This window comes from Anser anser (assembly GCF_964211835.1).
Source record: "Anser anser genome assembly, chromosome: 14".
Taxonomy (NCBI): Eukaryota; Metazoa; Chordata; class Aves; order Anseriformes; family Anatidae; genus Anser; species Anser anser.
In genome coordinates, this window is record NC_139735.1 from 6480925 (window position 1) to 6508238 (window position 27314).

A 27314-nucleotide genomic window follows, 5' to 3' on the forward strand; every position below is an offset into this window, starting at 1 on the left:
TGGCATGTTCATCCAAATGCCTTTTTGTTTGTCATTGTTCGTGTTACTTCCAGGTCTTTGGAAGAATTTGGGCAAGCCATGGTATGGTTGACATCTGCTCTTGGATAACAAAATCTATCTCATTTAACATGAATGTACTAATAGGTAAATGAAACTTCTTGTGGAGTAATTAGTAGCAATAATTTCACAGTTGCAAATTTATCCATGTCTTCACAGTAATGGTTTACACGCAGGGAAAATAGAAATCTAAACTGACTACACCAGAAGCCCTTCATAGCAGCCAAATTTAGAGCTATTATGCAAGTATGAGGGACAAAAAAAAAAAAAAAAGTGGATAAAAGCTGAACTGTATGGTGCATATCCCTGTCTGCTTGTTGCAGGTGTTTGTGAAGTGCAGAGCTCCTGGCCTCTGGGAGCTGCAGTGGATCTTGGGTTGAGCACTTAAGGAAAGTTTTACTGCTTGTCATGGAAACTAAGCTAAATTATTTGTAGGAGGAGGCTGGAATTTGCTCTGCTTGCCCTTAAATTGGGATAGTGCAATGGCAGCAGAATACCTCTTGTGTTGAGCAGGAGGATCTGTGTTGTGGCTTACACATATTCTGTCCCCAGAGAGTGATCGTTTTGCCCCCTCAGTGAGGTTAAGGGTGTTCCTTACCTTGGGCAGTGACGCTCGGGAGCCTGAGCTCTGAGTGGTCATAGTGAGCACTGTGGTGATCCCCAGGCCAACTCGAGCTGGTGCAGCGTCCATATTGATCCAGAAGGAGATCCAGGACAGGATGACAATAAGGAGGCTGGGGATGTACATCTGGATCAAATAATAGCCCATCTGCCGCTCCAGGTGGAAACGAGCTTCTATACAGGTGAATTTGCCTGAGAATGACAGGAGATAAATGTAAAGTTACTGGTAAGGTACGGTGAGCCTCTTGGTTTCAGCTGTTGTCTGGGGACTTTCCTCACACTGCCTAGAACCAGAATCTTGTGAGACGAGGACATAAACATCATCTGACAAGTTCGGAAATATGTACATAAATCAACATAGCAAAACAAGCTTTTGACAGTACGTCCTTTGTCAGTTAAATTTTACCTGCTCCCTTGCATCAAAGACAAAAGAAAATGGAGGGAGAAAAGGTCCAAGCCAAACTCCCTTGAACTGATCCAGATGTTACGGGGACAAGATGGTTCCAATTTTTGTGTCTATTAGCTTTTTATTGTCTATATACGTATATACTTACTGGCAACATATCTATGTGTGTTTCTAGTTATGTTGTTCCTGGCTGGGTAGAACAAGGCTTATGTCACCAGACTGCCATCAGACTTAGCAAGAGATTCTGGCAAATGCATGGTCTTGAATTCATCTCTGATGAATATAGGGGCTAAGGGTGAAGAGTACTGACCTGTGTTGTAGTGCTTTGTGCAGTATCTCAAGTCTTTTTCTTCTTTGAGGATAAACTGAGGCAATGTCAGCCCGTCAGCAACTTGCACGGCTCCTTTTTCTTGCCACTCAAATATTAGATCATTCATTGTGTAGCCAACTGTTGAGAGGATGGAACAAATAGCATGTGAAATAAATACTAAATACTAACATGGGAAGGGACAGACTTGTAGAAGAGAGATATGCTTGGAGGCAGAGGCTGAACCTGGTGTTCCCAGGCAATGCTGTAATGGGTGGGACTTCGGTTGAAGCAGAACTGCTTATGCATGTGGTAAAAGCTAGGGCAATGACCTCTGCTGGGGCAGTGATGGTGTTCAGTGAATAGTCTGACATTTTTACTTGAAATGAGATGGTTGAGCTGTTTATGTTTTCAAACCTGACCTCTTTCTCTGAATGAAGTTATTCATCGTCTTTCCCTCCTTTGGGAAAAGCAGCATGTAAAAGGGGCAAATGTTCAGCTAGAGAGAAAAACATCCCATTTGCAGCTGAGAGCACTTTCACCTTTCTCCTCCAAAGTGAAAGGCCAATGTAAATACAAGCGAGCCAGGGCTTCTATCACGGGACCTTCTGAGGTTTAGCTTCTCTAGGAAATGTCACATGTACTGAATGAATGGAAAATCCTGAGCAAATACTTCTTGGGATGGGGCAAAGAGCGATGAACCCCTGAGTGGGGGTCTCTAACCACACACTGGCTTGAAGCAGTTTAGAGTCTGGTTCTTGTTTTGGTGACATCTGAACTGACTTTGCCCTCATTTTTTCTAAGAGCTTTCTGTCTCTGATGGCAAACATTATTGCTGGCGTTGGCCGAAGATGTAGATGCAGATGATTGTGTGGGGTTTGCAGAGGGCATGCCAGCAGGGAGGAGCAGCAGAAACAAGGCTGGAAGAGAGGTGCCCCAGGCACACACAGCAGAGCAAGCCTGTCCCAGCTGTCCATCCTCTGCTCTCTTCCATGCTGGGAGAGCCCAGTGAAGGCTGATCTGGGAAGGAGCTGCAGCTGGGGAGGGTGATGGCAGAGGAGAGGGAGAGGGGAAACACGTTGTCTCCTCTCTGAGATGGAGACATGCGCAGGACTCACAGCTTTCTAACTGCATGATGCACGTCTGTACATCCATGGGGAAGTTCTTCAGGTCCATGGGACAGGCCAGAGTCAGCGTGATCCTGAGGAGAGAAGAGAGCACAGGGGAGTGCCAAGCAGTCTGGGGTACTGATGAAGGGATGAACACTCTCAGACACCCAACATTGTATACAGGTTGGTACTTTGCCCAAGACACACTGGAGTGCTGGAGGGAATGACTGATTATTTACCCTTTCCCTGCCTGAGCTTTCACACATGGTGTTGGAAAGAAATGCCAAGAATTTGGGTCTGTGAAATAATTGCCATCCGAGTTGCCTGCTGCAGGTGGTGTTTCATTGTAATACTGCTTTGGACAGTGCAGAACAGAGAGCTCCCACATCAAACAGTTTTGCTGCTTCTATCTTCATTTCTTGCCTCAGGCTCAAAACAGTCTGGATTAACAGCAAGCCCAGACTTATCCTATGGACCCCCCAGATACATTTCTAGAGACTGGGACTGTTTGGACTGTTTGGAAATCTTTGAACAGAACATTTCTATGCTGGAAAAAAAAAGAAAAAGAAAAAGAAAGAAAAAGGAAATTTGGTCAGGTTCACAGGTTTCTGGGGGGGGAAAACGGAGACTTTGGTGGGATTTTATGCAAGGAAAATGCCCTTTGGTAAGTCAGTATGAATCTCTGTATCTTCCTGAATTCCTACTGTACTTCTTGAGACCTTTAGTTTTGCCTTTCAAACTCCATTTTCCACCTGGTGCTGTCTATTCTTTGGAATGGCTTGCTACCATTTCCTGTGGTGTGTTGCTGTGCTGCCCTATACAGTGATCTGTGCTCAAATTGTTTGTTTGGTTCTACAAGCTGATATTAAATGATTTGATTCAGATAGCTAGACTTGTGTTATTTGGTTTGATAATGCTGAAAATGCTGTTAGCTAGAGTGTTCAAATTTTTCAGCTCTTTGCCTTCATCTAGAAATAGCAGAATTTCCTGGGGGACAGGAATTGAATTTTTCTATCAGACCTACAGGGCATGTTGTGACAGAAGATGTTGTGAAAGAAGACAGAATTGACCTGTTCAAATGTTCTTTTTATGAAAGCAACTGCATTTTCTGTATTTAAACTAGCACCTGAGCAGAAAAGAACCACCACTAGCTTTTGTCCACTTTGTTTTTCTCAATGCATCTTTGGCAGGGGACTCCATCTTTGATCAATCAGAGAGATAAGCCTTCAATTATGTCTTCAAACAAGCCCCTTGGGAAGAATTCACGTTAAATATCTTCCAGATGTGACACAGGGGTGACTGTGGCTGCAGCTATGCCATGAGACAGACAGCACACACATGCTGGACAAGTGTGTGCTGAGAAGGAATCAGGGAGCAAAATCCTTGGGGGTGTTTTTGGGTGAACCTAAGGCTAAGGCTGCTGAGCTTTGGGTCCATGAGACAAAGTCCACCTTCTTGTGAGAGCCCTAACTAAGGTTTGACTATTGCACATAACCATAGCCGCAGCAGGAGGACCTCCAGAGGTCCCTTTCCACCACATGGCTATGACACCGTTAATGGAATGCTCTCCCACCTAAAAAAATACAACTCAATTCCTTTTATCCAGTGGCATGCTCCAAGTCTCCACTTGCTCATGTTAGGCATATACAGGAGGATCTCAGCTCTACCCTCCTCCATTTGGTGGAGCCCTCCCCAGTCAGTCACCTCACCTGATGCTGTAGAGGACGTTTCCATTTCTGGAGATCCTCAGCAGCTTGTTGTCTGTGGTAATCTCATGGAAGTGGGCTCCTTTCTCGTTAGCAAAGAACAAGTCAGGTTTCCAGATGGAGTCCAGCATGGAGGGGTCCAGGTCCAGAGAATCATCAGGGTATTCATTGTATGCCAGCCGTGGGTCATTCCATTGCTGTCGCAAGAAGATGTTCACCCGGTAATCCTGCATGGTGTAAGCAGGGAGCAAAGAAACACAGTCAGTGCTCAGGGCAGGTTGAAAGTGCTGAGAAATGGTGGGCATGTGCTAAAATTGCTCTCAAAACCAAACAGCTAAACCTATGTTCCCAAGTTATGGCAAGCCTTCTTGGCATTATTTCTCAATATTTCTCAATTGCTGTTGTTATTTTTAGCCCTGTAGCTTACAGCTATCTCATAGCGTGTGCAGTTGTCCATCTTTGCATCCTTCCATCACAGCAATCTTCAGCTGTGTGTGAAGTGTCAAGACCTCTAGTCCAGACCCCGGGGCTGGAGAAGCAACGCTCAGTTGCAGATGTCATAAGGGCTGGTATCAGCAAGACAGCTGTGGCAGAGAATTGAGGGGAAAGAGACATGGAAGCCAGCTTCCTTTCAGTGTTGAACCATCCCATTTTCTGACTATTTATGGTTCCTTCAGACTTGAAAAAAAAAAGGTTCAGTGACACAGTCAGTCCATGGAAGGGAGACCTGTGTGTGCACTAATGTAAGGGTAACTCGGCTGAACTGATGGGACCAGATGCCCTTAATGAGAGTACGAACACGGAAGGGATGTGCATAGAGTCTCCTCTCCTAACCATAAGCAGGTGTTCTGTTTTCCCCTCTCCAAAGTCAAAACGTCATAAATGCTACAGATTTTGTAGGCTAGACATCTTTAATTGTAGGTAGCCCCCCAGCACCACACTAAGTGATATCTGCTTCATAACCTTCTGTCTTAGAGCTCCCCTGAGCTCTCCTGGACAAGACTGGCTGCTGAGGTCTAGCCCAAACGTCCCGGATGCTCTCCTGAACAATTAAAGATAGTTTCTTCTCTCCCAAGGTGATCTGCATGCCTCTTTTCTGCTGAATTTCACATAGGAAAGTTAGCCAGCAAATCTAAATGGGGAGAGGACCTGGCAGCTATCAGGAGAGGGATAAAAGCTCCACGTCCATAAATTAATCGACATTTCTAAGTATAGATGCAAGCTGTGTCTAAAAAGCAGCAGATAATAAACCAATTCCACTGCCCTGGCCCAAATTAATAGTTATTATCATGATTAAGGGTTTCTCTGGTGCCTTTCTAATACTGATGTCCTTTGAAGACTTTTATTAAGTGACAGGTAATGGAGGGACTCTGATGTGCTTGCCAGTAACTAATACCTCCTGCAGGCACTAGGACCTTTTTTCCGTGAGACAATACTTGGATCCTCTGAAGGGCTCCCCCAGACTCCACCATCAGATCTGTTCTTTCCGTCTGGAGAACACAAGGCTCTGGAGTGGAAGGGTTCATTTAGAGGACAGTCTGACTCTGCTGCCTCAAGTGCTCACTTGATTGGGAACCTACAGCCTCTTGTTCGGAGGACATGACTCTTTCATGGTCCGGTCACACTGGAGGGTTGGGAGAGGATTGTGTCTTGGATGCTTCATGGTTTTGGTCAGGGAAGTTCATAGCTTATGTTCTACAATTTTATTTTATTTTATTTTATTTTATTTTATTTTATTTTATTTTATTTTATTTTATTTTATTTTATTTTATTTTATTTTTTCAGGCAACTTAGTGCCATCTGCATCCTTGGAGCAGAGAAGCTGCTAATGACATTCGTGATTATGACAACAGCAAATGGACCAAGGACTTGATGCTAAAAGGAGCAGACTTCTGAACATGAATGAGTTGCAATACTCTCTCCTTCTGCTGATATTCCAGATGTCACCTTCATGAGTCCTAGTGGGTCCCTCTGACTTAATTGTTCATGTCCATCCCCTCCAGATAATGTGTTTGCAGAAAATGTAAATAGCTGCAGACAGCTAGGATAGAGGGTCTTAGTGCAATCACGCAAACCTGACAGAGGAAAACAACCCTGAATTGCCACTTCCCATTGGCACACAGCAGCTCCTGGAACAACTCATACTTTCAGTTCTCCCTCGTCTGTGTGTAAAGATCTGCAGTCATTGCAGTCAGGGGAAATCAGTGTCACTGACCTAATAGGTAGAAAGCAAAAGGTTGTTTTGCTTATTCAGCTACAAATAAGCTGGATGCTAGCAGGTCAGCTCTAGATGGGGGCTTATGTCATGTACAACACAAATTAAACTCATGTTTGGAAGAAACTTCAGGGGTAGCTGCCCAGAAGTGTTCTCAGCCTGATGGAGTGTTGGAAGGTGGGGAATGGAGCCAATCTCTCTACAATGGTCTGTGATACCGCAGGCAAGCTTTGCTGCAGGAGGAAATTCACTCATTTTATTCCTCATACTGCGTGTGTTTGTGTAGAAGCACCTCAAATGCGCCTCATTGCACGCAGCACCTCGTGGAGCAGACTGAAGGACCTCACTAGCACACAGTCCCTCTGATTCTAGCATGCCATCCCTTAGCTTATCACCGGCAGGCTTGGTTTTATCCCTTTCCCCTCTCGACTCTAGTTTAAAGCCCTATCTATCAGCCCCGCCAACTCCTGAGCAAAAATCCTTTTCCCCCTCTGAGAGGTGCATCCCATCTGGTGCCAGCAGGCCCGATGTCACGTAGACCTTCCCGTGATCAACAAACCCGAAGTTCTGCTGGTCACACCAGTCTCGAAGCCACGTGTTAATAAGACGAGTCTGCTTGTCGGCATTGATCCCCCCCATCAGAAGGACAGAGACAAACACAACCTGTACCCCTGGTCCTCTAACTAGTCGCCCCAAAGCCCTAAAGTCCCTTTTAATCGCTCTCGGACTTCTCCTTGCTACTTCATCATTACCAGCCTGAAAAACCAGTAGCGGGTAGTAGTCGGTGGGCCGTACCAGGCGAGTGACTTTCCTGGCAATGTCTTTCCCCCGAGCCCCAGGGAGGCAGCAGACTTCCCTGTGGGTTGGGTCTGGACAGCATATCAGGCCCTCTGTCCCTTTCAGAAGGCAGTCCCCCATGACGATAACCCTACTTTCTTTCATGACGAAAGATGTAGCGATGCGGGGGGTAGATTGCCTTGCCGTAGGCACCCCTTCCAACTGGGATGGGCTTTCGTCTACATCGCTGTTTTGCCTGTCGTGTTCTAGAGCCTGTTATATGAGGGCAGATGGGAAGGGGAGGTGGGCAGGGACAGGGCTCGCCTACCACCCCGGGCATTAACCTGCTTCTATTCCACCCCTAGGCCTAGGTCCCCTCCGACTGCCTGGCGGGATGGGGGCACTTTTGTCCTCTGTGTAGCAGAAAACACTTGTGCTGTAGCAGGCTGGTGAGGACACCGCCGCCTCACGCCATGGCCGAGGCACCACGGCCTGCTCGCCGCGCTCCCCAGGGGCTGCCATTGCCCGGCCGGGGCGGGGGCGCTGCTGGTTCCGCCTGCGCCTCCTCAGCCGCACTCACGAGGGCCGCCGGGCCATGGCGGCTCCCTCGGCTGCCTCGAAGGGCCTCGATGCCGGGTTAAAAAAAAACCCTGCCCGCTTCCATCCCCCACTCCGCTGCAGAACGTGTCTGGCCCAGGGCCGATCGCCTCTGTGAGAACTAGTGGAGGTGCTGAGCAGCCTTTTAGATTTCTTGCGTCCAGGCTTATTTGAACAGAAATGTGAAAAAAGGGACTGTGATTGCAAGCTGGACGTGACAGCGCCTGAGGAGCCACCACAAGGCCTGGAGAGCATGTCTGTGGACATGGCATAGCCAAAAGCATGGAACTGCAGATTTCTGGACTAGCTAAGGATCCTGTGCATTGAAAACTTTGTGCCTAGGTACTGCAGTCAAGCTGAGAGGCAATGAGTTGGATAACACTCATTTGTAGGCTACCTGGAGTCTTACAGTGTTTCTTCTGGATACAGTTGTATGAGATCTTAATTAGCATCACCAAGAAGTCCACGGTTAGTGCTACGTGATGGACAGAACAGAGCAATTCTGATGTGAACTCTCAAGGAAAAAAGAAGAAAAAAAAAGTACTGGGTCTGCTAACTCAGCAAAAAAAAATAAAAATCTTTCTCCGTTTCCTTCTTATCGCTTGAGCTCCTCATTTGTGTGCTAATCACATCCAGGCATTGATTATCTCATGCAGCCTGCTCCTCTGGCTGGCTGGGGAGCGGCAAGCACCAAGCCCGTGTTATGGTGGCATTCAGGAGCTTTGCAATTTGGCACAAAGACCTTTTGCTCCCAAGGGGGAAATGACACAGGGCAGGAAGAAAATAATTGAAGCGATCAAAGTGTTCAATTTGATAATGCTGAAATGAAATTCTGCGTAGTGGCCTCACGAGGAGCCAAGGAAATGGAAGACCATTTGAGATCACTCTCTCCCAAGACACAGCGGCCTTGGCACCCGATGAGCAGCGTGGTGATGAAAGCAGTGGCAGGCTGGGGTGGGACTGTGAAGAAAGTGGAGAGAGGCTGCCAGGAAACCCAAAAGGCTTCAGTCCCTGCCCCAGGGGTTCCCTAAGAGCTGCCTCCACAATGTACAGGGGGTGAAAGCCTTCACATTTTGCTGACGGAAGAAAGAAAGCAGAAAGTGGCCTTCCTCAGGTGGGGATCCCACCTGGGTGGCAGAGCGCAAGGGCCTATATTCACACCGAGTTCATTCTCTAGAAACAGATCAAACAAAGGTTTTTACTTTTAATTCCTGGCTTGGGCACAGGCTATCACCCCACAGGGGAACTCTGCCACCAACTGATTACAGACACATGCAGGAGCAACCCTTGTTAGGGTTAATAAGGGACCTGTAACCTCACCTCAGCTGTGGCCAGTCTGCCTATTTGAGGCCTGGCACGCAGGCTGCTCCTGGCCTGGGGAGGAAGCATGCTGCTTGAGGAAGGTAGGTGTCCAGGGTCCTTTGTTGCAGGCTTTGGGTGCTGGTATTCATGTCTTCTGCTGACCCTGGGGTGAGTGGGCCCTGTATTAAATGCATGACCTGTATACTGCATCAGTTACGTCTGCTACTTGCTGTGCTGTGGCTTGTGAGGCTGGAGTGAATTGCTCGGCCTGTTTTGCAGGAATGGTTTGTTATCTGATCGGAAAACTCTTGTACAGATGTCTCTAAGCAAGTATTTTGCATTTGGACAGTTGCAGCCTCTAGCTTCTCCTCTCCTTAGGAGGTGCTGGGAGAGCAAATGTGGCTGTGCTGCAGCTGTCAGGAAGGTTACATTTGGCTTGCTCTTTTCAGCTGGGATGACAATGGCACGAAATCAGCGGGGATAAATTTGCATATATCCCTGTGTCTGGGGGAGCCTGTACTTGTAGCTTTGTAGTTCTCTATCTTAGACTTGTTTGCTGCTTGTGAGCCCTTTAAAAATACGGGATTGGGACAGGTCACCTTGAGCGCTGAGTCAAGTTCCTGGCAACTTTAGGTGATGATATTCAAGAATATTCCTCCTTTGCTGTATACAAAATGCTCCCAGCTGCCTAAGCCAGTTAGATATCAATAAACAAAACTGAGCTTCTACAAGAAGAGAGATCAAGGGCATCGCTCTATTCCGAGAGTTTTGTTATAGCAGGGAGTTTGTTAGATGAAATGCTCAGATAATCCTAGCATTGTCTCATGCTAGGAGATTCAGTTTATTCACTGAAGAACAGGACTGCGTTCCCTAGGTGCTTGATCTCTATTTCATTTTGAATGAAGTATTAGTAGCTTTGCTATAGTTTCCTACTCTGATAAGGCTGGAAGGAGAGTATGTGTTTTTTTTTTAAAGAGCAAAACAGGGATTTAACAGCTTGTGAATTTTCTGTTTAACTTTTTAATAAAAGTAAGCCAGCAGAGCAGATGCGTCCTGTTTGTCATCTGGACTCCTCTGCTGTTGGATGCGCTCTTGTAGTAATGCTTTGGGACAGAAGGAGGCTGTCTGAACCTGTCTGGCTTCTCTAGCTGGTAGTGTCTCCTCTCAAGGCACTTGCTGCGTTCACAAGGATGTTCCCAACTGTGTGTTCCCTTGTCCTTAGAGTTAACTACAAGCAAGGTTGATGAGTGTACTATACGAGCCACAATCTAACATAAATGTCCCATTAATTATGGACACCACTAAAGGCTTTTATGATGGGTCTTCAGCTCTGCAGGATGCTGAAAGGAGTTGACTTTTCTCACCTTAATTCATCTCTGCTTTAGGGACTTCAGTTTGGTGGATTGCTGTCTCTTTTATTTTTATTTGATGTGTTTATTTTTTGCCCCTCTCCCTGGCAGAGTTTTCAGGCCTCTGCTGCTTGCCATGCTCCTTCTGAACTTTTGTGGCAGAGATGCCAGCTTTCTGCCTGCTCTGTGAGGTCTGTGCCTTCTCTCAGCACCAACTCTCCCTCTTTTCTGAGGTCTGTAGACCTCAGTGACTGTATCAAATGTTTGTTTCATTCTCTTTTCCAGCATTTTATACTCTTCCTGCCATGATACCTCAAGCTGTAGGTGAACCTTCACTTCCAGTCTCTCCAGTCCTCTGCATGGTGACCTCATGACTTATGCTGATTTGTGAGATGCAGTCAACATAAACTCAATGCAAGTGGTGCCTTCTGTACAAACTAACAGTCCCATTGCAGTTATATTTTTAATAACTTTTCTAATTGCACTTGTAGTGTCTATAAAAATCTGTTATCTCTCTTCCTTTGGCTGCTAGTGAAATAGTTACCAACTACAGGATTCTGCAGTACTCCAGCACCTGAATGTGGTCAGGCTTTGGGTGCCTAATGGCTGTGATTTACACCACAGTGTTGTTCTCTCTCTCTTGTGGCCAGTGAAGCAGCTGGTGGAGCATTATGGTAATCAGACCTCTGGGTCAGTGATGGACTAAGGCCTTCTTGGCCATGCGGTGAAAGGCTGAATCACCTCTGCTGCACTCAAACCTTTCTCCCTCAACATAATTAGATCACTTGTTCCAACTGAAAGTAGTCAGGTCGTAGTGTCAAAATCCCTTCACAGCAGGACCTTCTTTCCTTCCCAGAAACTGGTGGGGAGCTGACACTGCCTGTTCGACCTGCTGCAAAGAGAGCCTGGCTTCTCTGCAGAGTAAATCCCAAATTAGCCTGTCCCACAGACTGCTCTCGCTTACTGGGTTCTCCTTTTTAAATGCTTCAGTATCTGTGTTGCCTGTGTCTTTGTCAGCGTTTACAAGCAGAAACGCAGTCCCCAAAGAAGCACGTTATATTGGGTTGTGTGCAATGCTGTGTCAGCCTGACATCTGGAGTAGCTTGTCAGAGCTGGCTTGGGTATTTCTAGGCAAAGCAATGTGCCTAGAGGGTGTTCTTGGGTTCCCATGGGAATTTATTTTCTTTAAACGGAAGATAGAATATGTAATGGGGGGGCATCTGGAGAGGATAGCAAGTCCCTGCAGCATGTCTTGGAGGTGAACTACATTTCTTGCTCTTGTGCTAGTCTATGCTAATTTTATGGAGCATTCTGCTTACTGGGGTCCTGTGGTGTGTTCCTACGATGCATCTTGTGGTATAGGGCGTATTTTGAAAAACATGTCACTGTGTAATGTGCTCTGTATGTTGCATAGGGATCCCTTGTGGGCCTGCCCCTCTCTTTTGCAGGCTGTGGATCTTCTCTGCTGAATTTTTGTAGGATTGCCTGTAACACCATAGGAGGCGTCCAATAAAACAGTACATTAGGAACAGATGTGTATTTCAGCTCTAGCTCTTTCTCTTCTACACTGTATACAAATGAATCCATGAATGCACTTCTCATCTATAAACTCAGACAAATTCTGCAATCCAACTATGAAATATATTTTTGTGCTTGTACAGAGTCGCAGCTATTTTCTGCTACTGGAACTGAATAACCCCCACCCCAAGCACTGCCAGAAGCAAGGTATGAGCAGTAGTGTTAGAAGGGACTTATAACCGTAGGTATATGGCTGCTGATCTCCTCTGACAGCGGTGTGCATGACAAGTAACTCATTGAAGTCAGTGGGTGCAACCCATACATCAAGTCTGTAACATCCTGGCTGAATGCACAAAACACCTGAAGCTGGAATCTTGTATCCTTCATTCACCATCTTTCTAGAAAAAGAATTACCGGAGTAATTCAGCACCATATTTCTGGATTATCTCTAATTAGCATGGAGGTAAAGCACTGCACCTCCAGAGCTTTCCTTTGCTGTTCACTGATCATGTCACAACCAATCTTTAATAGGTTTTAGATAGAGCAATTATCTCCTGCTCTCCCAATTCTCTCCTCCTAGTGCCCTGCCAATTAGATCCAGCCTTTAGCCATGTTCACTAATTTTGTCTGAAGTTGGCCTTAACTTGCAAATATTGATACTTTTTTTGTTAGGTAATGATTTTTTTTAACATCTTCCAGAAAACCCATTTCTGATCTTTGGGAACATGAAATCTGGTGCAGACTGGATTTGAATTCAGCTGGCTTCCCTTCACTTAAGAGGTTTCAATCAACACTTATCTAAATGCACTTAATACAAAGCAGCTGCAAATGTCTCTGAGCTTGGAGCCTTTGTCAAGTCTTTAGGAAAAAGTTCATTTGTTCCCTTTTGTGACCTTTAAACTTTGCCTTTACAGCATTTTCATAGAATTGCAGATGGATAGAGGCTGTGTGATCTTAGGTTACATGCAGTGAGAGTCTTGTGTGCTGGCCATGAACTTACTCAAACCCAAGGTAAACTCGGGAACACACAAATCCTTTCCTCTGGTCACATTAAAGCAGAGGCTGCTGCTGCATTTGCTGGGAGTGCAATGAGGCTGAGCTGGTAGCTGAACAGCTGTGCTGTGATTTTTTTTTTTACTTACCATAGTTGTTTCTGCAATTGAACCGAAGCTGTTGATGAAAATGTTGCAGCTGACATTCACTGGTGGGCCTGCATGACAAATACAGATTGGAACAGTACTTCATCGTGTGCTCATAAGCCAAAATGTTTCCATTCTGCAATATTAAAACCTGTTGTGACAACAGCATAGCTGAGGGCTGAGGATGGGAATGAGGTCTGGATGACCCGGCTTAGTCTAGCCTTGGGTCTGACGCCAGCTTGATGTCAGGCAGTACTCTTGCTTCACTTCTGCTCCCCTGCTTGGCTGAATGTTTATATACCACTTCTGTAAACTGTTTCTATAAAAAAGAATAGATCACAGCCAGGAAGGGTAGCTTCTTAGATATCTCCACATTGCTGTATGGGTGCCAAACTCACCTTGAACATGATGGCAGTGGAAAGGGCCAGGAGAGGGATGAGACAATGGGGGCTCCTACCCTGGGGGCTCCCGAGGGAGCTGCTACTGGTGTTGCCCAGCATGGGGTGGAAAAGGGCGCAGAGAGCAGAGGACACTTCAGGAGCAAAGGTTGCCCTTTAACTTTGGGGGAATTAATCTCACACCATCCCTGAGACATGCTTCTGGGAAGAAATAGATCTCTGGAAACAGCAAATGTGAATTTTTAGATAATTCCTCCACGCTTATGGGGACCAGGGTGGTGTCTGCATTTCAATCGCTGCCTGATGGCTCAGCCTTGCTCAGGGAGCGATGCTTGCCTGTTGAGGCCACATCTGCAGTCTGGCAGCTGCCTTGAGATGAAATACTTGGTTGGGGGGGGAGCTTTAATGAGAAGCTTGTGCCTGCAATCAGTGCAGTCTTCCTCCTGTGTTGGAAATTAATGGGATGTTTGGAGCTTGGTTTGCTCCTGTCAGCTTCCCTTCCCTCCTCTCCCGCTTTGGCCTCTTCTGAAACTTTTTGCCTGTCCTCTGTGGGAGTAAGGCTGCAGTCACGTTACAGCAGTGCTTTCCATGGCCCAGGATTTTCTTGGTACGGATCCCAGGCAATTTGAGCAGGTTTCTGTCTGACCAGCTTCCAGACAGCCCCTTGCCAGCTCAGCAGCAGCTCACAGACTGTTCAGTCTGCACAGCTCCTTCTCCAGACGGGCAAGCGCGAGCATGGGCTAACATCAGCTACAAAATGGTGCCTTTTTGTTCCCCTCCCCTCTTATCCCACAGGCTTGCGGCTGGCAGGCCCAGTGTTAACAAATCCGTGTAACAGAGATCTGAGCTCATCAGCCCTTGTGCTGCAGTCTGTCCAGCGCATTTGATCAGGGTTTAGCAGTGGGTTTATGCTATCCGTAATCCTCAGGAGGAAGAGGGTGCTTCTCTGGGTTCTGTGGACCACGTAGGTAGTCTACGTACATGTGGCTTCCCCTCCCAAGGGACACAGAAGAAAAACTCTGCACTAACATCCTGGGTGACAGCGTGTGCTCGTGCCTCTGGTGTGCATGGAAGATTTTTGGCCCTGTTCATCCTGCCCCTGTGCTGGTGTGCTGAGCGAAGCCGAGTCTGGGCTCAGCGCAGTGCACCCCTGGGACAGCCCAGCTTACCCTGAGGGTGGAAAAGCTGCAGTCCTCTTTCTGTTAATCTCCCCTTCCCCCCCCAAATCAATCTGATGGGGGTCTTTGGTATTATTTTCATTTAGATCTAAGCCATTAAAATGACCCCTATGAGTTAGTGCCGGTTAATTCCAATGACTTGCTTTGAGAGCTACAACCCCAAGCTCTGCAACGCACCTCCTGTACCTCCCATATAAATTGGAGCCTGATTTGTGTGGGAGGCTAAGCCAGCAAAACTGCCCTGTGGGGAAGGTGTAGTTCATTGAAACAAAACTGAAATTAAATTATCTTGAATAAAATTACAATAGAGCTGCCTTCAGCAAGAAGATAATGTACACATTTCATTAAATATTTAAGTTTAATTTCTTTTGTGTGTGCGCATAATTTAGCAGTAGGACGGTTTACAGGGTATTTTTAACTCTCTGTGATCCGGATGAAACAGCGGTGTTTTGTGTTGCCTAGTTGATTATTAGGGCATGAGCATCCCCCCCCAGCTTTGGGTTTAAGAGCCCAGCGCAGGGCTCGTTGCACGAAGCTGGATGGCAGGTGCTGTCACCGTGATTAATGGTTCCTGGGAGCCCTGCGTTAGCCTTGCCAGGGGCTCTGCGAGGGAGGAGGGGGATTCGCTGGTAAGAAACAAAGGAAATGAATGAAATGAGCATTGAAGAAGGCTGCACGGTGCCTGAAAGCGGCCTGAAAGTGTTGTGATGGGGTGGTGCTGAGCCCCAGACTGGGAGACCCCTGCTGAGGGGACAGGGCTGGGTTGGCTGGAGCTGCCTCTGGCATCCTGCTGAATTCTTCCCGAGCTGCTGGGAGAGCTTCAGTGGGTGCAAGGAGGGAGCATTACCCACTGCCAGAGGGTGCTGTAGGCAGCGATGTAAGAGGAAAGTCCAAGTTTTCCTCCTACCCTGCAAGAGGTTCAGCTCCTGCCAGTCCAATCAGTGACCAGCAGGGATCCCCGACCCCTCGCTGTGTCGATGTCAAAGTGCTGGTTGCATGCAAAGTTGGTACAAGGCTGTTTTCATTCTGAATGGAAATGAGATGTCTTTCCAGACATCTACAGGGCGTCCGTGTGCCAAATCTCTCATTATCATACATATTTCACATGAAAATAAGGATTGTTTGTATTCCTTGTACAATTAGGGAGGTATTCATGCAGTCTTTAGTCACAAAAGGAAACAGCCTCAAAAGCAATGTTTCTTTTTTTTTGCATACCTTTGAAATTTGGCCTGATCCTGGCATCGTATCCTGAAGTCCTCCCCATCAGCTTATCCAAGAAATCAGAAGGAGACATGGGTTTGGGGGCAGATCGTGCTGCTGCTTCAGCTTCTTTGGAGGCTGCCAGGCTGTGTGAGTAGAAAAAGAAGAGATTTTAATGCATATCCCATGCTCGGGAGAGTTTGGGGTCCAGAAACAGAGCAATCAACATCTCATTCCCATTGTGAGGCAGGATGGGTACCCATGTGGATTCCTAATGAGGCTGGTCTCTGCTAATTTGTTTGCCCAGCCCAAACATCTCTGAATGCAGAATCCCAGCTGCCACCAAAGTAGAAGAGAAATGATGAGTGGAGAAAATCCTTTTGTGAGTTTAGGTACAGCTCCTTGGCATGCCACTAAATTACAAATGTGAACTCTGGCGCTGGGTTCTGCAGGAAAAATACACTCTGAGATTAGCCTTGGACAGCAATTACTGCTTAATTACACCGCAAATAGCAAGGAGCATATTTGTTACCCAGCCTAATCTACCAAGAGGCAGGTAGGATCAGAGCAATTTGGAATTTGAAGCTTAAATGAATGTCATGTGAAGCCATAGCTGCTGTGGAGCATTTGGGACTGTAGGGGATGGATGTGTGCTTGCTCCCTGCTCGCCGGTCAGCCCAGCGCTTGCTGCTGGTACCTGCAATGCAGGGGGCTGAGCTCGATACAGCAACACAGACTATGGACTGCGAGGTGTCTGGAGTGTGATCCTGAAATGGGACTTGTGTTGGGCTGAGATGAAAGGAAACAATCTTTTGGGAACCTATATGGCCTGTGGGGCAGAAAAAGTGAAGCTACTGATTGATCTACAAAAGACAAAAATCTCCTTCTCCTTCAGCAGCCTGACTAAGGTTGGCAACGTGCCCCCTGAGTCCGTGGGAGTCTGCAGGATCTGCAGGGCAGTGACTCTTGGCTTAGGAAGCCTCTGATGGTGCAGTCTGTGCAGGAACAAGTGACCCCTGGTACCAGGTGCTTGTTCCCAGTTTTGCAGGAAGCTTTGACTTCCAGGACAGGAGCAGACACCGTTCAGTTCCTGCCCTGTGGTTATGTGGTTTCTATGCAAACAGATTCTCATCCCCGGCTGAAACTGCGGTATAAAATTGCCTAGATTAGCAAGCAAAAAAAATAATAAAAACAAACACCTAACCAACCACCACCAACGACAACCATAGGTGACTTGCCAGGTGCTGAAGACAAGAGCAGTCTCTGCTTGTGGGTTCAGAAGCCTGACGTTGGTTGGAGCCTCCAGGCAGTATTGCAATGAAAATATGTAATAAGGCAAAGAAAGCCCTCAGGAGGAGGTGGGGTTCGTTGCTTAACCCTTTGCAAAGCTCCTGATTTTAGGAGTACAAGGGCTGTGTGGGAACTGCAAGGAACTGCTGTGGCTGAGCATCTGAGAGGCTTACGCATGTTTACAAGAGGCACAAGGTGTTTGGCTGCCTGTGCAGTCACAAATGATGCTGTGCGGTCTTCTTACAGCACGAGAACATTTTGAGAAATTTTGAATTTTCTCATTGACACGGAAGACTCTGCAGAAGTTAAGCCCTGTGTCTTTCAGAAGTGACGCAGCATTGACACAAGATCCATCAGGAAGAATTTGGGTGTAGTTACCATGCACAATATTAATGTGACTCAGCTCTCAGATCTATTGATACAGAACAAGTTTGAGCTGAGACTCGGGAGACAAACATTATCTGCACAAGGCCTTGACAAGAGTGTTTTGAACCACTGAATTCTCCAGGGACTTTAAAAGCAGGTGGGGTTGAAAAGGTCTCGGGTGCCATAATTTCTAAGTCAGGAGTCAGTGACAACGCGTGTTGCATTGACTCTCCTCTCCGGTGTTAGCAGGTCACAGCTTGCCAAGCCTTGGTTTTCAGCCCTGCAAACTCACAAATGCAGGCTGGCTTCAAGCTGCAAATGTGTTAGGGTGCTGTGTTTGCTAGTTTTTTACAGCAAAAAAAAAAATCTTTAATTTCTGCAACAGAGGGGAGATAAATTCCAGGTAATTTCCAGTGAGAACAGAGCTAGGACTTCATTTACCCTTTGTATCTTCGCAGTCTGCTCCCAGCCTGAGCCTTATCAGAACCAGCTGATGCACGCTCATGCTGACAAAATGTGGGTCTAGCTTTTACTATAGCCACCTGGCATTTCTTGTCTCATCCTACCCCTGCTGTAAGAAGGGGTAAATGGGGTTGTGGAGTGGGTGAGTTATTTACTTGTTTATTTATTTATTGAAGGAAAACAACACGGTGCAATTGACTTGCAAACTCAGAATAGGAAAGCTGGGAGTGGGAGAGCAATCGATACTGGGCTCCAACGCTGCATTCCAATAGAGTGTCTGCATGGCAATGAATCCAGAGAAAAGATTTCAATTAAGCAGCAAATGACTTGGTAACGAAAGACTCCTGCCACTTCAGCAGCAAGATGCCAGATAGTGCAATATGCTGATTTCTTCTCATTAACTGTCGACTGGAGGAAGTATATGGGAGTGGAAGAGTGGGGGGTGGGAAGGAGATGGAGGCAATACAAATCTAATAAGCTTTAAGTGCAAAAGGATAATTAAAAACTACAATTCCCCTGGCATTCCCTTTAAAAATGAGGTGCAAGAGCAAAGAAATTGGTCTTCAGCTTTCCTGTAAATGCTGTAGGAGAGCCTGTGCTGAATGTGTTGGTGCTACTTCCAAAGAGCGACTCTGCTGGTGTTTTCTGGATGCCATTTTCTGTTTGTCTGCTTCGAAGTTGCAAGTAGAATAAATTTCACAGGCTCATTTCCTACGTGGAAGTATACAGCTAGTAAAAATGATGTCTGTGAGCATCTGGGGGAGGAACACCCTCTTACAGCCCCGCTGCTTTTTGCAGCTTCGTGCCCACCCTCCCGAGCAGCTTCTGTTGAGCACCTTTGGGATTATGCTGAAACTGCTGAGGATGGTTTCATGCCTCCTGGTGTGTGTTCTAGGAGCTCCGGTGACTTCTGTGTGTTGTACCTGGGCGGCTTAGGAATGATTAAGCCCTGACTTTCCTCCTGGTTACTACATATTTTTCTAAAACTAGCTTGTAACAACTTCCCCCCGAGACTTGGCAAGAAAGTGGGGGGTGAGGAAACAGCAAAACCTTTCCAGCAACAGGCTCTGTGGGCAGCAGGCAGGTATGTCTATTTTCTAGGTCAGAATAATAATATAAAACCTCCCTGGGGACAGCAGGGAGGCTGGTCCACCCTGCCATGCTTTGGAGGGATGGGCTGTGTCTAACACAGCACTGAGATGTTTGCTCTGGGTGTGACAACCAAGCTGTGCCTTAACAGCTCAGCTCAGCACCCAAACAGCTATCAGCTCCTGTTCTCATCCAGGATCATCTCATCTGGGCCAGTGCAGTGTGTGCTCCCTTGGGAGCTTCCTGGGGTTTTCTCCCTGTGTTATTTTGTACAGGAGCACCCTTGAAAGTCCCCCAGGACTGCTCATCTCCTGGCCCAGCAGAGACAAGGAGGGGGAAGTCACCAAGTGAGTTGAAAAATACTGATGAAAAAAGAGAACTGTAATTTTAGATTGGGTTGTTGTGTTCAGGGAGAAAATTTATTCTCCAAATAAATAGAGGCAAAACATATAACAAAAACACAGAGGATGTAGTTTGCATTGGCACAAGAGTGTTGCCTGAGCTGAGAGTGTCCTGGTGCATTTTAATAGCAGCCAGACAGCGGATTATGTTATTTACACTGGTGCAATCCCTGGTGGATCTGGCTGAGAAAGTGCCATCATGCAATCGTCACTGTAACAACAACGGGAAGGATTGCATCAAAGGACTGAACTAGCATAATCTTCCGTGGTATTAACACCGGTGTGTGAGCAGACACCAGCAAGCCCCTGGGAGCTCTGGCCCACCAGCAGGCATGTGAATGTGAGAGCAGGTGGAGACGAAGAGCCCAGCTGCTCAGGCCACTGAAGAATTACATTGCTTAAAAAAGAGAAGCCAGGCTTTGCAGGACACCCGGTACGGGTTTCTCCCAGCCTATGCAAGTGCTGTTTTGCTTTGTGTCTCATTGCTGTTTTGTTCCAGCCAGCCAGATGAAATATAAACAGGTATTTGGTTTAGGAGGTGATCCCTCTGCTGTCTGGGCACACCAGCTTGCTCAGTTCCCAGCTCCCAGTTGGTCGTTTCCTTCTTTCCCCACAACCTTTGTATGGCCTTCAAGAAATATTATTATTTTTTCTTTTTTTTGGCTGTGCCCATGGCTGCCCATTTAATTAACTCCAACATCACAAACTGCCCTGTTCTGGTTGAATGCTGATACTGAGAGCTATTTTTTTTCCTCTGCAAAGAGGAGAGACCAAGGAATTTAATTAGCACTGGGCCTCTATTCCCCTGTCAAATAATTTAATTGTTAATCTTTAGTTCTGAGAGGGGGAAAAAATGAATGTCTGGCCGCAAAAGCATACTGCGAAATGAGTGTTTGCAGAGGAAAAATATCTCTGAAAAGCATGGAAGGATCAGGTGCCTGTGAAGGGAAGCTGGTGCGATGTCAGTGGCTCAAGAGGCCGGCACTGGGTTTATTCCTCTGGTTGGGCTCTCTGCGGGCTGATGAAATGGAAGATACCTGATCTATCCATACAAAGCAAGCCAGAAAGCTTGGCTGTCGTGTGTTGACAATAATGTTCAGGGTAGCTGGCTCGTGCATTGGTCCTTCAGATGTGCTGTTTTCTGTAAACAGGTATTAAAGGGGGAATATCAGACCAGGTCTTTGGGGCAGGCTCAGGTGACCAGTATAACCGTTTGCCGCATTGCCTTCAAAGCTAGGCCTGCCTTGAACGATGTGGGGTCCTGGGGACGTGGGGAGGACAAGTTCCAGCTTGCTTCTATGCCTTGGGCTTGTCCCTGGCCTCAGCCCTTCAGGGCACAGCTCTTGTGTGGGGCTACTCATGCCTCTAGTCACTGCAGCTGGGTTTAGGTCTGGATGCCACTGACCTCGCTTAGTGCAGCTGGATTTCAGTCCGGAATATCCGCTTCACAATACGAGCGTTATGGCAAACCCTGCTTCCATGAATGGAGGGGTTCGGGATGCAGCAGAAGGAAATTGCTGCCTGAGCTCGATAGCTCACGCACAGCAGCACCAGCGATGCAGCTGCGTAACGTTGGGGCCGGAGCTGGCCTTTGGCTTGCTCACCTGGATGTGCACATAGATTGGTGCTGTTTGGGCCTGCGGTACTGGCACCCTGCGAGCCTCTGCCCAGGTGGGGGGCTGGAGAACACCTCAGTTTGTCCCTGGGTGCATTGTTTGGTTTGATCCTGAGCACTGGGATGGGAACATCTGGTTTTCCTCCCCCCTTCTCTGAGAATAAGGGGAGCTTATTCACACTGAGCATGAGGCTGTCCCCAGCCCGGTCATCAGAGAAGAAAAAGAGGTGGGATAGAGAGACTGCACCAGCCAAGCTGTGCAGCCAGGAGGGAGAACGAGGCACCTGTCTGCTGAGGAGCCGTGTGCTGTCTGTGTTGGTTTTCCCTTTTTTTGGCTGCCTCACATGTGAGCAGTGGCTCCCATCTGCAAGCCAAGGTAGCTGAGTTTGGCTAGCTGAGCTCCTGGTGGAAACTGTTCTCTCCTGGCTTTAATTGCAGGAGCAGTAACCGCTCTGCAGGGTAATTTCCCTCTCTGCTTGAATTGCTGCCGTACCTCGGCACGGTCCCTGCGCCACGGCTGACAAAGCTGGCTGTGAGACGCAAGAGCAGGCTGCACCCCACTACCCCAGGGAGCAAAGGTGTTGGGGGGGGAAGTACATTGCCGATGGTTTGGATGCATTTAGCCTTTAGAAGAAAACTTGGGCAGTCCTGCACCTGCCTGCTGAGCCCTGGAACTGCTAGGCGCTCGGACGGAGCGCTGCAGGGAGGCCAGCAACCTCCCTGCCCGCAGCACGGGCCAGGGATTCGGGATTTTATTGACTCTAGCAGGAGCCACGGTCGCAAAGAGAACACCGGCCGGTTGGGCAGAGGGAAGCAGTGTGTTGTCCATGATTAACTAGCAGAGCTGCGGTACCCATGGCAACTCTCCCGCGGGAAGGGGCTGTGTAGGAACGCACCGAGGCCAGACGTGAGCGTGGCCACCAGTGCTCCCAGTCCCGCTCCCTGCTCTGCTCTCCTGGCTCCCCCCAGTCCCCCCCAGCAGAGACTGGAGCCCAGCATGGCCCAGCCCCTCTTCAGCCTGACTCCGGGGCTGCCTGTCTCCATCTTGTCCTCAGCAGCCACAGAGAGGACAGACAGACGGACAGACAGATGAGAGCTTTCCCTGCAGGGAGGGACAGGGACAGTCCCAAACCCCGCAGCGAGCCTGCTGCTCCTGACTGCATGTCAGCATGTTATCTGGAGGGGAATGCTGCCAGGTGCTGGCCTGGGGATGCTTGGCAGAGACAGCAAGCAGATTTAAAAAAAAAAAAAAAATTAGATTTACTATCAAAATGAATAGCACAATCAATATTGATATACAATTCAATTAAAAAGGATGAAACTTATTTTCTGCGTGTTTTTCTCTGTCACGTTGTCCCTGAATTCCTGGCCTGCAGCAGCAGAAGTGGCCAGGAGGGACAGAGAGGAGGTGCGGGGGGAGAAGGGAGCCCTGGTGCCGTGCTTCTGGCCTGGTCTGGTGCAGAGCAGGAGCTCTCAGTGGTACGGGTGTGCTTGTTGCACGCCACGTGCTCATGCTCAGCTGCAGGAGGTTACACCATGCAGCGTGGATGTGGGGCGGACTACAGGCATGACTTTGTGAAGTTAATCTTTGTGATGGGTTTTTGGGGGGAGGAATTACAACTTAGGTTTCAGCTTAGGGTTTTTGGTCGTGCTGTTGTTCATCTGAGAGCTTGAGCAGTAGAGGCATGGAGCAGAGCTGGACCTTGGGAAAGGATAGGGAGATAGCTGTGGACAGCAAGGCTGGTGAGATGTGGAATTGGAGAACGTTTGAGGAAGGAGTTCTCACCCTGAGGAAGAACTGGACAGCAAGCTATGCAGTGACCTACTCAGTTATTCTTATTGTTTTATTACTATTACTCACACGGGGAGGAGGGGGGTAGGAAGGAAAAAGAAGGCTTGTAAATACTGCTGTCTCTGGCCTGGGTGGTTGTGCTCAGTTGCTGTGAGCTGCTTAAACCAATTCTAGCTCTTGCACCACAAGTAACTGCATTGCAGTAGCCGCAGGATGTAATCAGTTAAAGTTTTGAGAGCATTTGGGGATCCTTTGGGTTAAAGGTCCTGCACACCATTTTCCAGCCCCAGGGACCAGCAGTACAGCAGGAGAGGAGCTGGGGGGCACTTTTCCACAACCCATGGGGAATTAACCCTCTGCGATCATTCCCAGCCCAGGGAAGCTGCCGCAACTTTGCTGGAGTGAGAAAATCTTTTCGGACTGCAGCATTCAGATGTCTCCATTTTCCGCTGCTACGTTCCTGCAGCCCATGGCTCCTACCCCATATGGCAAAACATCCTGTCTGGAGCTATAAAGCATCCCAATTACACTGATTAACTCTATGGAAAGACACCAGCACTCGGAACAATTGCTGACTCTGCCTGGACAGAGCAATATGGAAATAATAAATGACTGGGCAAAAGGCTAGGGGGCAAAAGAAATCTGCACTGTGTGTAGCTGGGAGGGGAGGAGCCCAGGGAGACCAAGAAATTGCAGGAGAACAATGTGTGGGTGCATGCACACATTGCCAGGCATCCCTCCTGTCCTCGCTGTGCCTCTTGCAGTGCCACTGCCACCGCTCTCCCTGCTGCCTCCAGATATGCCCCAGGGAGCCGGAGGGAAGGCTTATTCCAGCTTTTGATTTCTTTGGGTTTGTTATTGATAAAGCTTTCAGTGCCTGATATTCTGAGCTAAGCCCATTTGCTTCTTTATACTACTTGGTGGAGGCACTTTTTGTCTCCACCTCTCTCCACCCCAAGAAGCATGTTAAATTCAGAGTTTTGAAGCCAGAATTCTTCCTGGTGACATTCTAAACTAAACCTTCCTCCAGAAGAGGCTACAGCTCTTTCAGCACAAGTAGTGACTTTCTAGAGATTTATAATCCGAAACCCCTGAGACAGGTTAGAAACCATAGCTCATGAACAGTGAAGAATTGCAAGTCAATGCTCAGATTTTAACTATTTGTGAAATAAATCCAGCAAATGCCAGCATTGGACCTTATGTTTCCATATACTGAAGGGTTTAAAAAAAGACAATTCTATTTTCATAGAAAAACAAATGAAAAAAGACCTTGTGAAGACAAAAGCATGTGTCTAGCTGTCTGCATGCTGAATATTCCCTTTAAAGTCAAGGGGACTAGGCAGATGTTTAAAGTTACGCATAAACCACCTTCCTGAGCGCAGTAAATAAAGGGGAGAAATGTCTTACAAGACAAGGTTTCACATTTTAGGTAATAATATTCTCTTCGTTGATGCATTCGTGATTTAGTGTTTGCATGGAGAGCTGCGGTGGGAACCTCTATTGACGTCAGAAGGTTTTAGATCACAGACCAGACAAGTGTCAGAGTTACGAGAAATCGCGGGTGCTCTTCTATCTATAGCTCTGCAGTCACACCAGCAGTCGCGTTTTCATCAGTTCAAATAGTTTGCCACGGCAGCTTTTTAAAAATTAGTTTTAGTTTAAGGATTTTTGCTGCTTGTTAAGGGTGAGTAAGGATATTGCAAGTGCTTTTTTCTTTTTTTTGATGAATCAGGTGGTTTGAATAGAATTCTTTTAGAATGGATTTAACATCCAGCGCTGAGTGGTGGTGGCTTTTATCTTCTGAAACTGCTACGGATCCTTTGCTAAGGGAACCCGAGCTAGCACACAACCTACCTAGAAAATTGTGGGCCCCATTGTAAAGCTGGGGTTCTCTGACATGTGTATTTTGTATTGCGTACGATGAGTGGTAAAAGAACTTTTGTTGTTTTCTGATAGAATTGTTGTCGTCGTGTCCAACAGCACTGCAGGCAAAGTGCGGTTTAATTGGTGTAGGTCTGGGTACACAAACATGAGGCAAATGCCCAGCCTCACAAAGGCAGCAGGAGGTGAGTGTTCCCCATGTGCTGCCTCTGATTTCTGGTGTTATTTATCTGCTTATTCGTGAACTATAAAGAGATGTAACTTTCGGAACAAATGGCCAAGCTCTGGCACCCCTGCTGAGGGCAGCTCTTCTCCTCCCTGCCTGGCTGCCCTCTGACTTTCGTCTCCTCAGCTCCCTGACAAAACCCGTGTGTTTTCAGTCCCGGCAGTGCTGCAGGGTCCACGCTGATGTGGGAGAGCGAGTCGGGTCTGACAGGGCTTGTGTTTTGTCAGCCACACCGACAGCAGGTGATTTCTGAGCCCCCAGCCTTGTGTCAGGGTGCGATGGAAGGGGCTGGGAGCTGGAGGATGCTTGTGGTTCTCAAGTGCACAGGGCAGCAGGAGGGATGGGATGCACACATCTGGGTTTGTGGATCAGATCTGGGGAGCTCTGGTGCAAGAAAATGATCTCTGTGTGTGTGAGGGGGGATATTTTGCGAACAGTAGCCCTGCTCAACAGCACTTCCAGCAGGTAAAAGCAGCGGGAGTGACCAGAGAGACAAGATAGTAAAGATAACATGTGTAAAGTCAGTTTCTTGTCCACAGCCTGTCTTTGCAGTTGTTAGGAGATAAGAAAAGGCTGCCTCACCCAGGAATTCAGAGCATCTTCCTTCCTGCTCCCACCTGCAGTAATGCCTGTGTTGCACAGCTCCTGCTGTAACAAGGGACCTACCCATCCTGCGTAGGGGTTCTTGGCACCAACGAGGATGCTTTGAGCTAAGGATTTGTTAAAGAGTGCTGATGATGGCTTACCCTTACGTGGTTTTGGGTTTATACCTCCTCTGTAAGCGAAGAGAGGAGGTGCCTGTGCTCCCTGGGGCTTTGCACAAAGCATCTTTTTACTCACACCATCCAAAATGAAAGAACAAACCAAAATCCAGAGGAAAATGGGTAAAGGTGAGAAGTGATGGATTTTGTTGGATTTCCTGCACGGTTCCTGGCTCACTGCATTTTGCCACTGACAGATGCAATAGCGATCCGATCCACCACTGATCACAGCTGCTGTCTGTTGATTCATGTGCTTGTTTGCTCTCATTCCACCTGGGCTGGGGGTCAGGATCCGCAGCCTGGGCTGGGGTTGGAGGGGCAAGAATTGCTCTAGGGGTAGGTGCGGGGGGAGCTGCAAGCGGCAGCTTTCGTCTGCCGGCAGCGCATGCGATGATTGATGGCACTGCAAGCCCTGCTGCTCCGTGCATGCGGCACTCCTCGTCCTGGCAGCCTCTAGGCAGGCTTTCCCCCTTTTTAACCCACCCCACAATGAGCCGCTGATAAAAACAACAGAGTTCCCTGGCTCTCTGCTAAGGCATTTCTTTTTTTCTCTTTTTTTTTTCTTTTTCCCCCCACTAGTGGGCTGTGAGCCACAGTGGCAAGATGAAGAGGGAGAAATCAAAAGGAAAGCAGGTGCAAAAGTATGCTGGTTTTGTTTCCTCCCCTCCCTCTCAAAATCCAAATTTCATGAGGGTTTGGTAAATTAAGATTTCTCCTGTTTTTCTCAGCTGGCACTTAAATCCAGCAGAGATGTATTTACAGGATGCCAACTGTGTCTATGTACCAGCCAGATGTGTTGCAGTCCCCAGATCAGCAGCTTACCATGGTGCATTATATGGATGAAATAATTGTCTGCATAATGGGGTGTGCTCAGCGCGTGTAAATGACGGGCGCATCTGTCTCCATCTATTTCTGTTCTCTGCAAGCCTTCTCTAGGCTTTGGCCCTACAGACGGGCACAAAAGCCACACTTGTTTTTCTGGTTTTCTGAGCATTGCTTTCCTGAAGGATCAGCAGAGATTCAGCAGCACCTCGGAGGTGTGTACCCGATCTGTGACACCACCGGGATCGAAGGATGCCGACCTCTGGGACCAGATCAGCCAGAGCAAACCGGCAGCTTTCCAAGAGGTTAAGGGGACTCTGTTATTTTGCACCAAGCAGTGAGCATGGCTGAGAGATACCAACGTAAACCTTCTTCCCTCGAGGGAAATGTCCTCTGTTGTCTGGCTTGTAAATACAAATGTAAATTGTTTGGGGGTAATCTGGGGGAAGGGAGAGGGAAAGAGATGAGAAGTGATTTTTCTCCTTGAAGAAGAACTGACCTGCTGAATTAGCAATACTTTATTAAGTTGAGTGAAATGCAAAAGTTGCTGTTTTCTGGGCTGTGCAAGTGTCTAGAAGGCAGCAGCCAGACAGCCTGGGGATGAGGTGTCTGCTCATGGCTGCTACTGGTCCCTCCAGTGCCTCATGTCGGAGCAGCAGGAAGAATTCCTGCCTCTCTCGCTGCTTTCTTTGTTCTCCATTTATCCCAAGACCCATGTGTTAGCAGCTTC

The 27314-nt window shown here is 47.7% G+C and overlaps 1 protein-coding gene and 1 long non-coding RNA gene across 4 annotated transcripts in view; one reads left to right on the top strand and one right to left on the bottom strand.

Annotated features, from left to right (window-relative positions):
- Window positions 1–27314, bottom strand: part of GLRA1 (glycine receptor alpha 1) — a 47958-nt gene that overhangs the window by 13762 nt on the left and 6882 nt on the right. For both annotated transcript variants that reach the window (XM_083798883.1, XM_083798882.1), the window contains exons 2-7: window positions 15895–16025; window positions 13107–13174; window positions 4210–4433; window positions 2510–2592; window positions 1395–1532; window positions 656–870 (exon numbers count right to left, since the gene is read on the bottom strand). In XM_083798883.1, coding sequence (XP_083655009.1) covers window positions 656–870; window positions 1395–1532; window positions 2510–2592; window positions 4210–4433; window positions 13107–13174; window positions 15895–16025 — 859 coding nt within the window. The remainder of the gene's footprint in view (window positions 1–655; window positions 871–1394; window positions 1533–2509; window positions 2593–4209; window positions 4434–13106; window positions 13175–15894; window positions 16026–27314) is intronic.
- The window catches only part of LOC310881485, a 157599-nt gene continuing 137849 nt past the window's right edge, over window positions 7565–27314 (top strand). The window contains exon 1 of one of the 2 annotated variants that reach the window (XR_014572413.1): window positions 7565–9198. This is a non-coding gene — a long non-coding RNA (uncharacterized lncRNA). The remainder of the gene's footprint in view (window positions 9199–27314) is intronic. The other variant, XR_014572414.1, reaches the window with a different exon arrangement.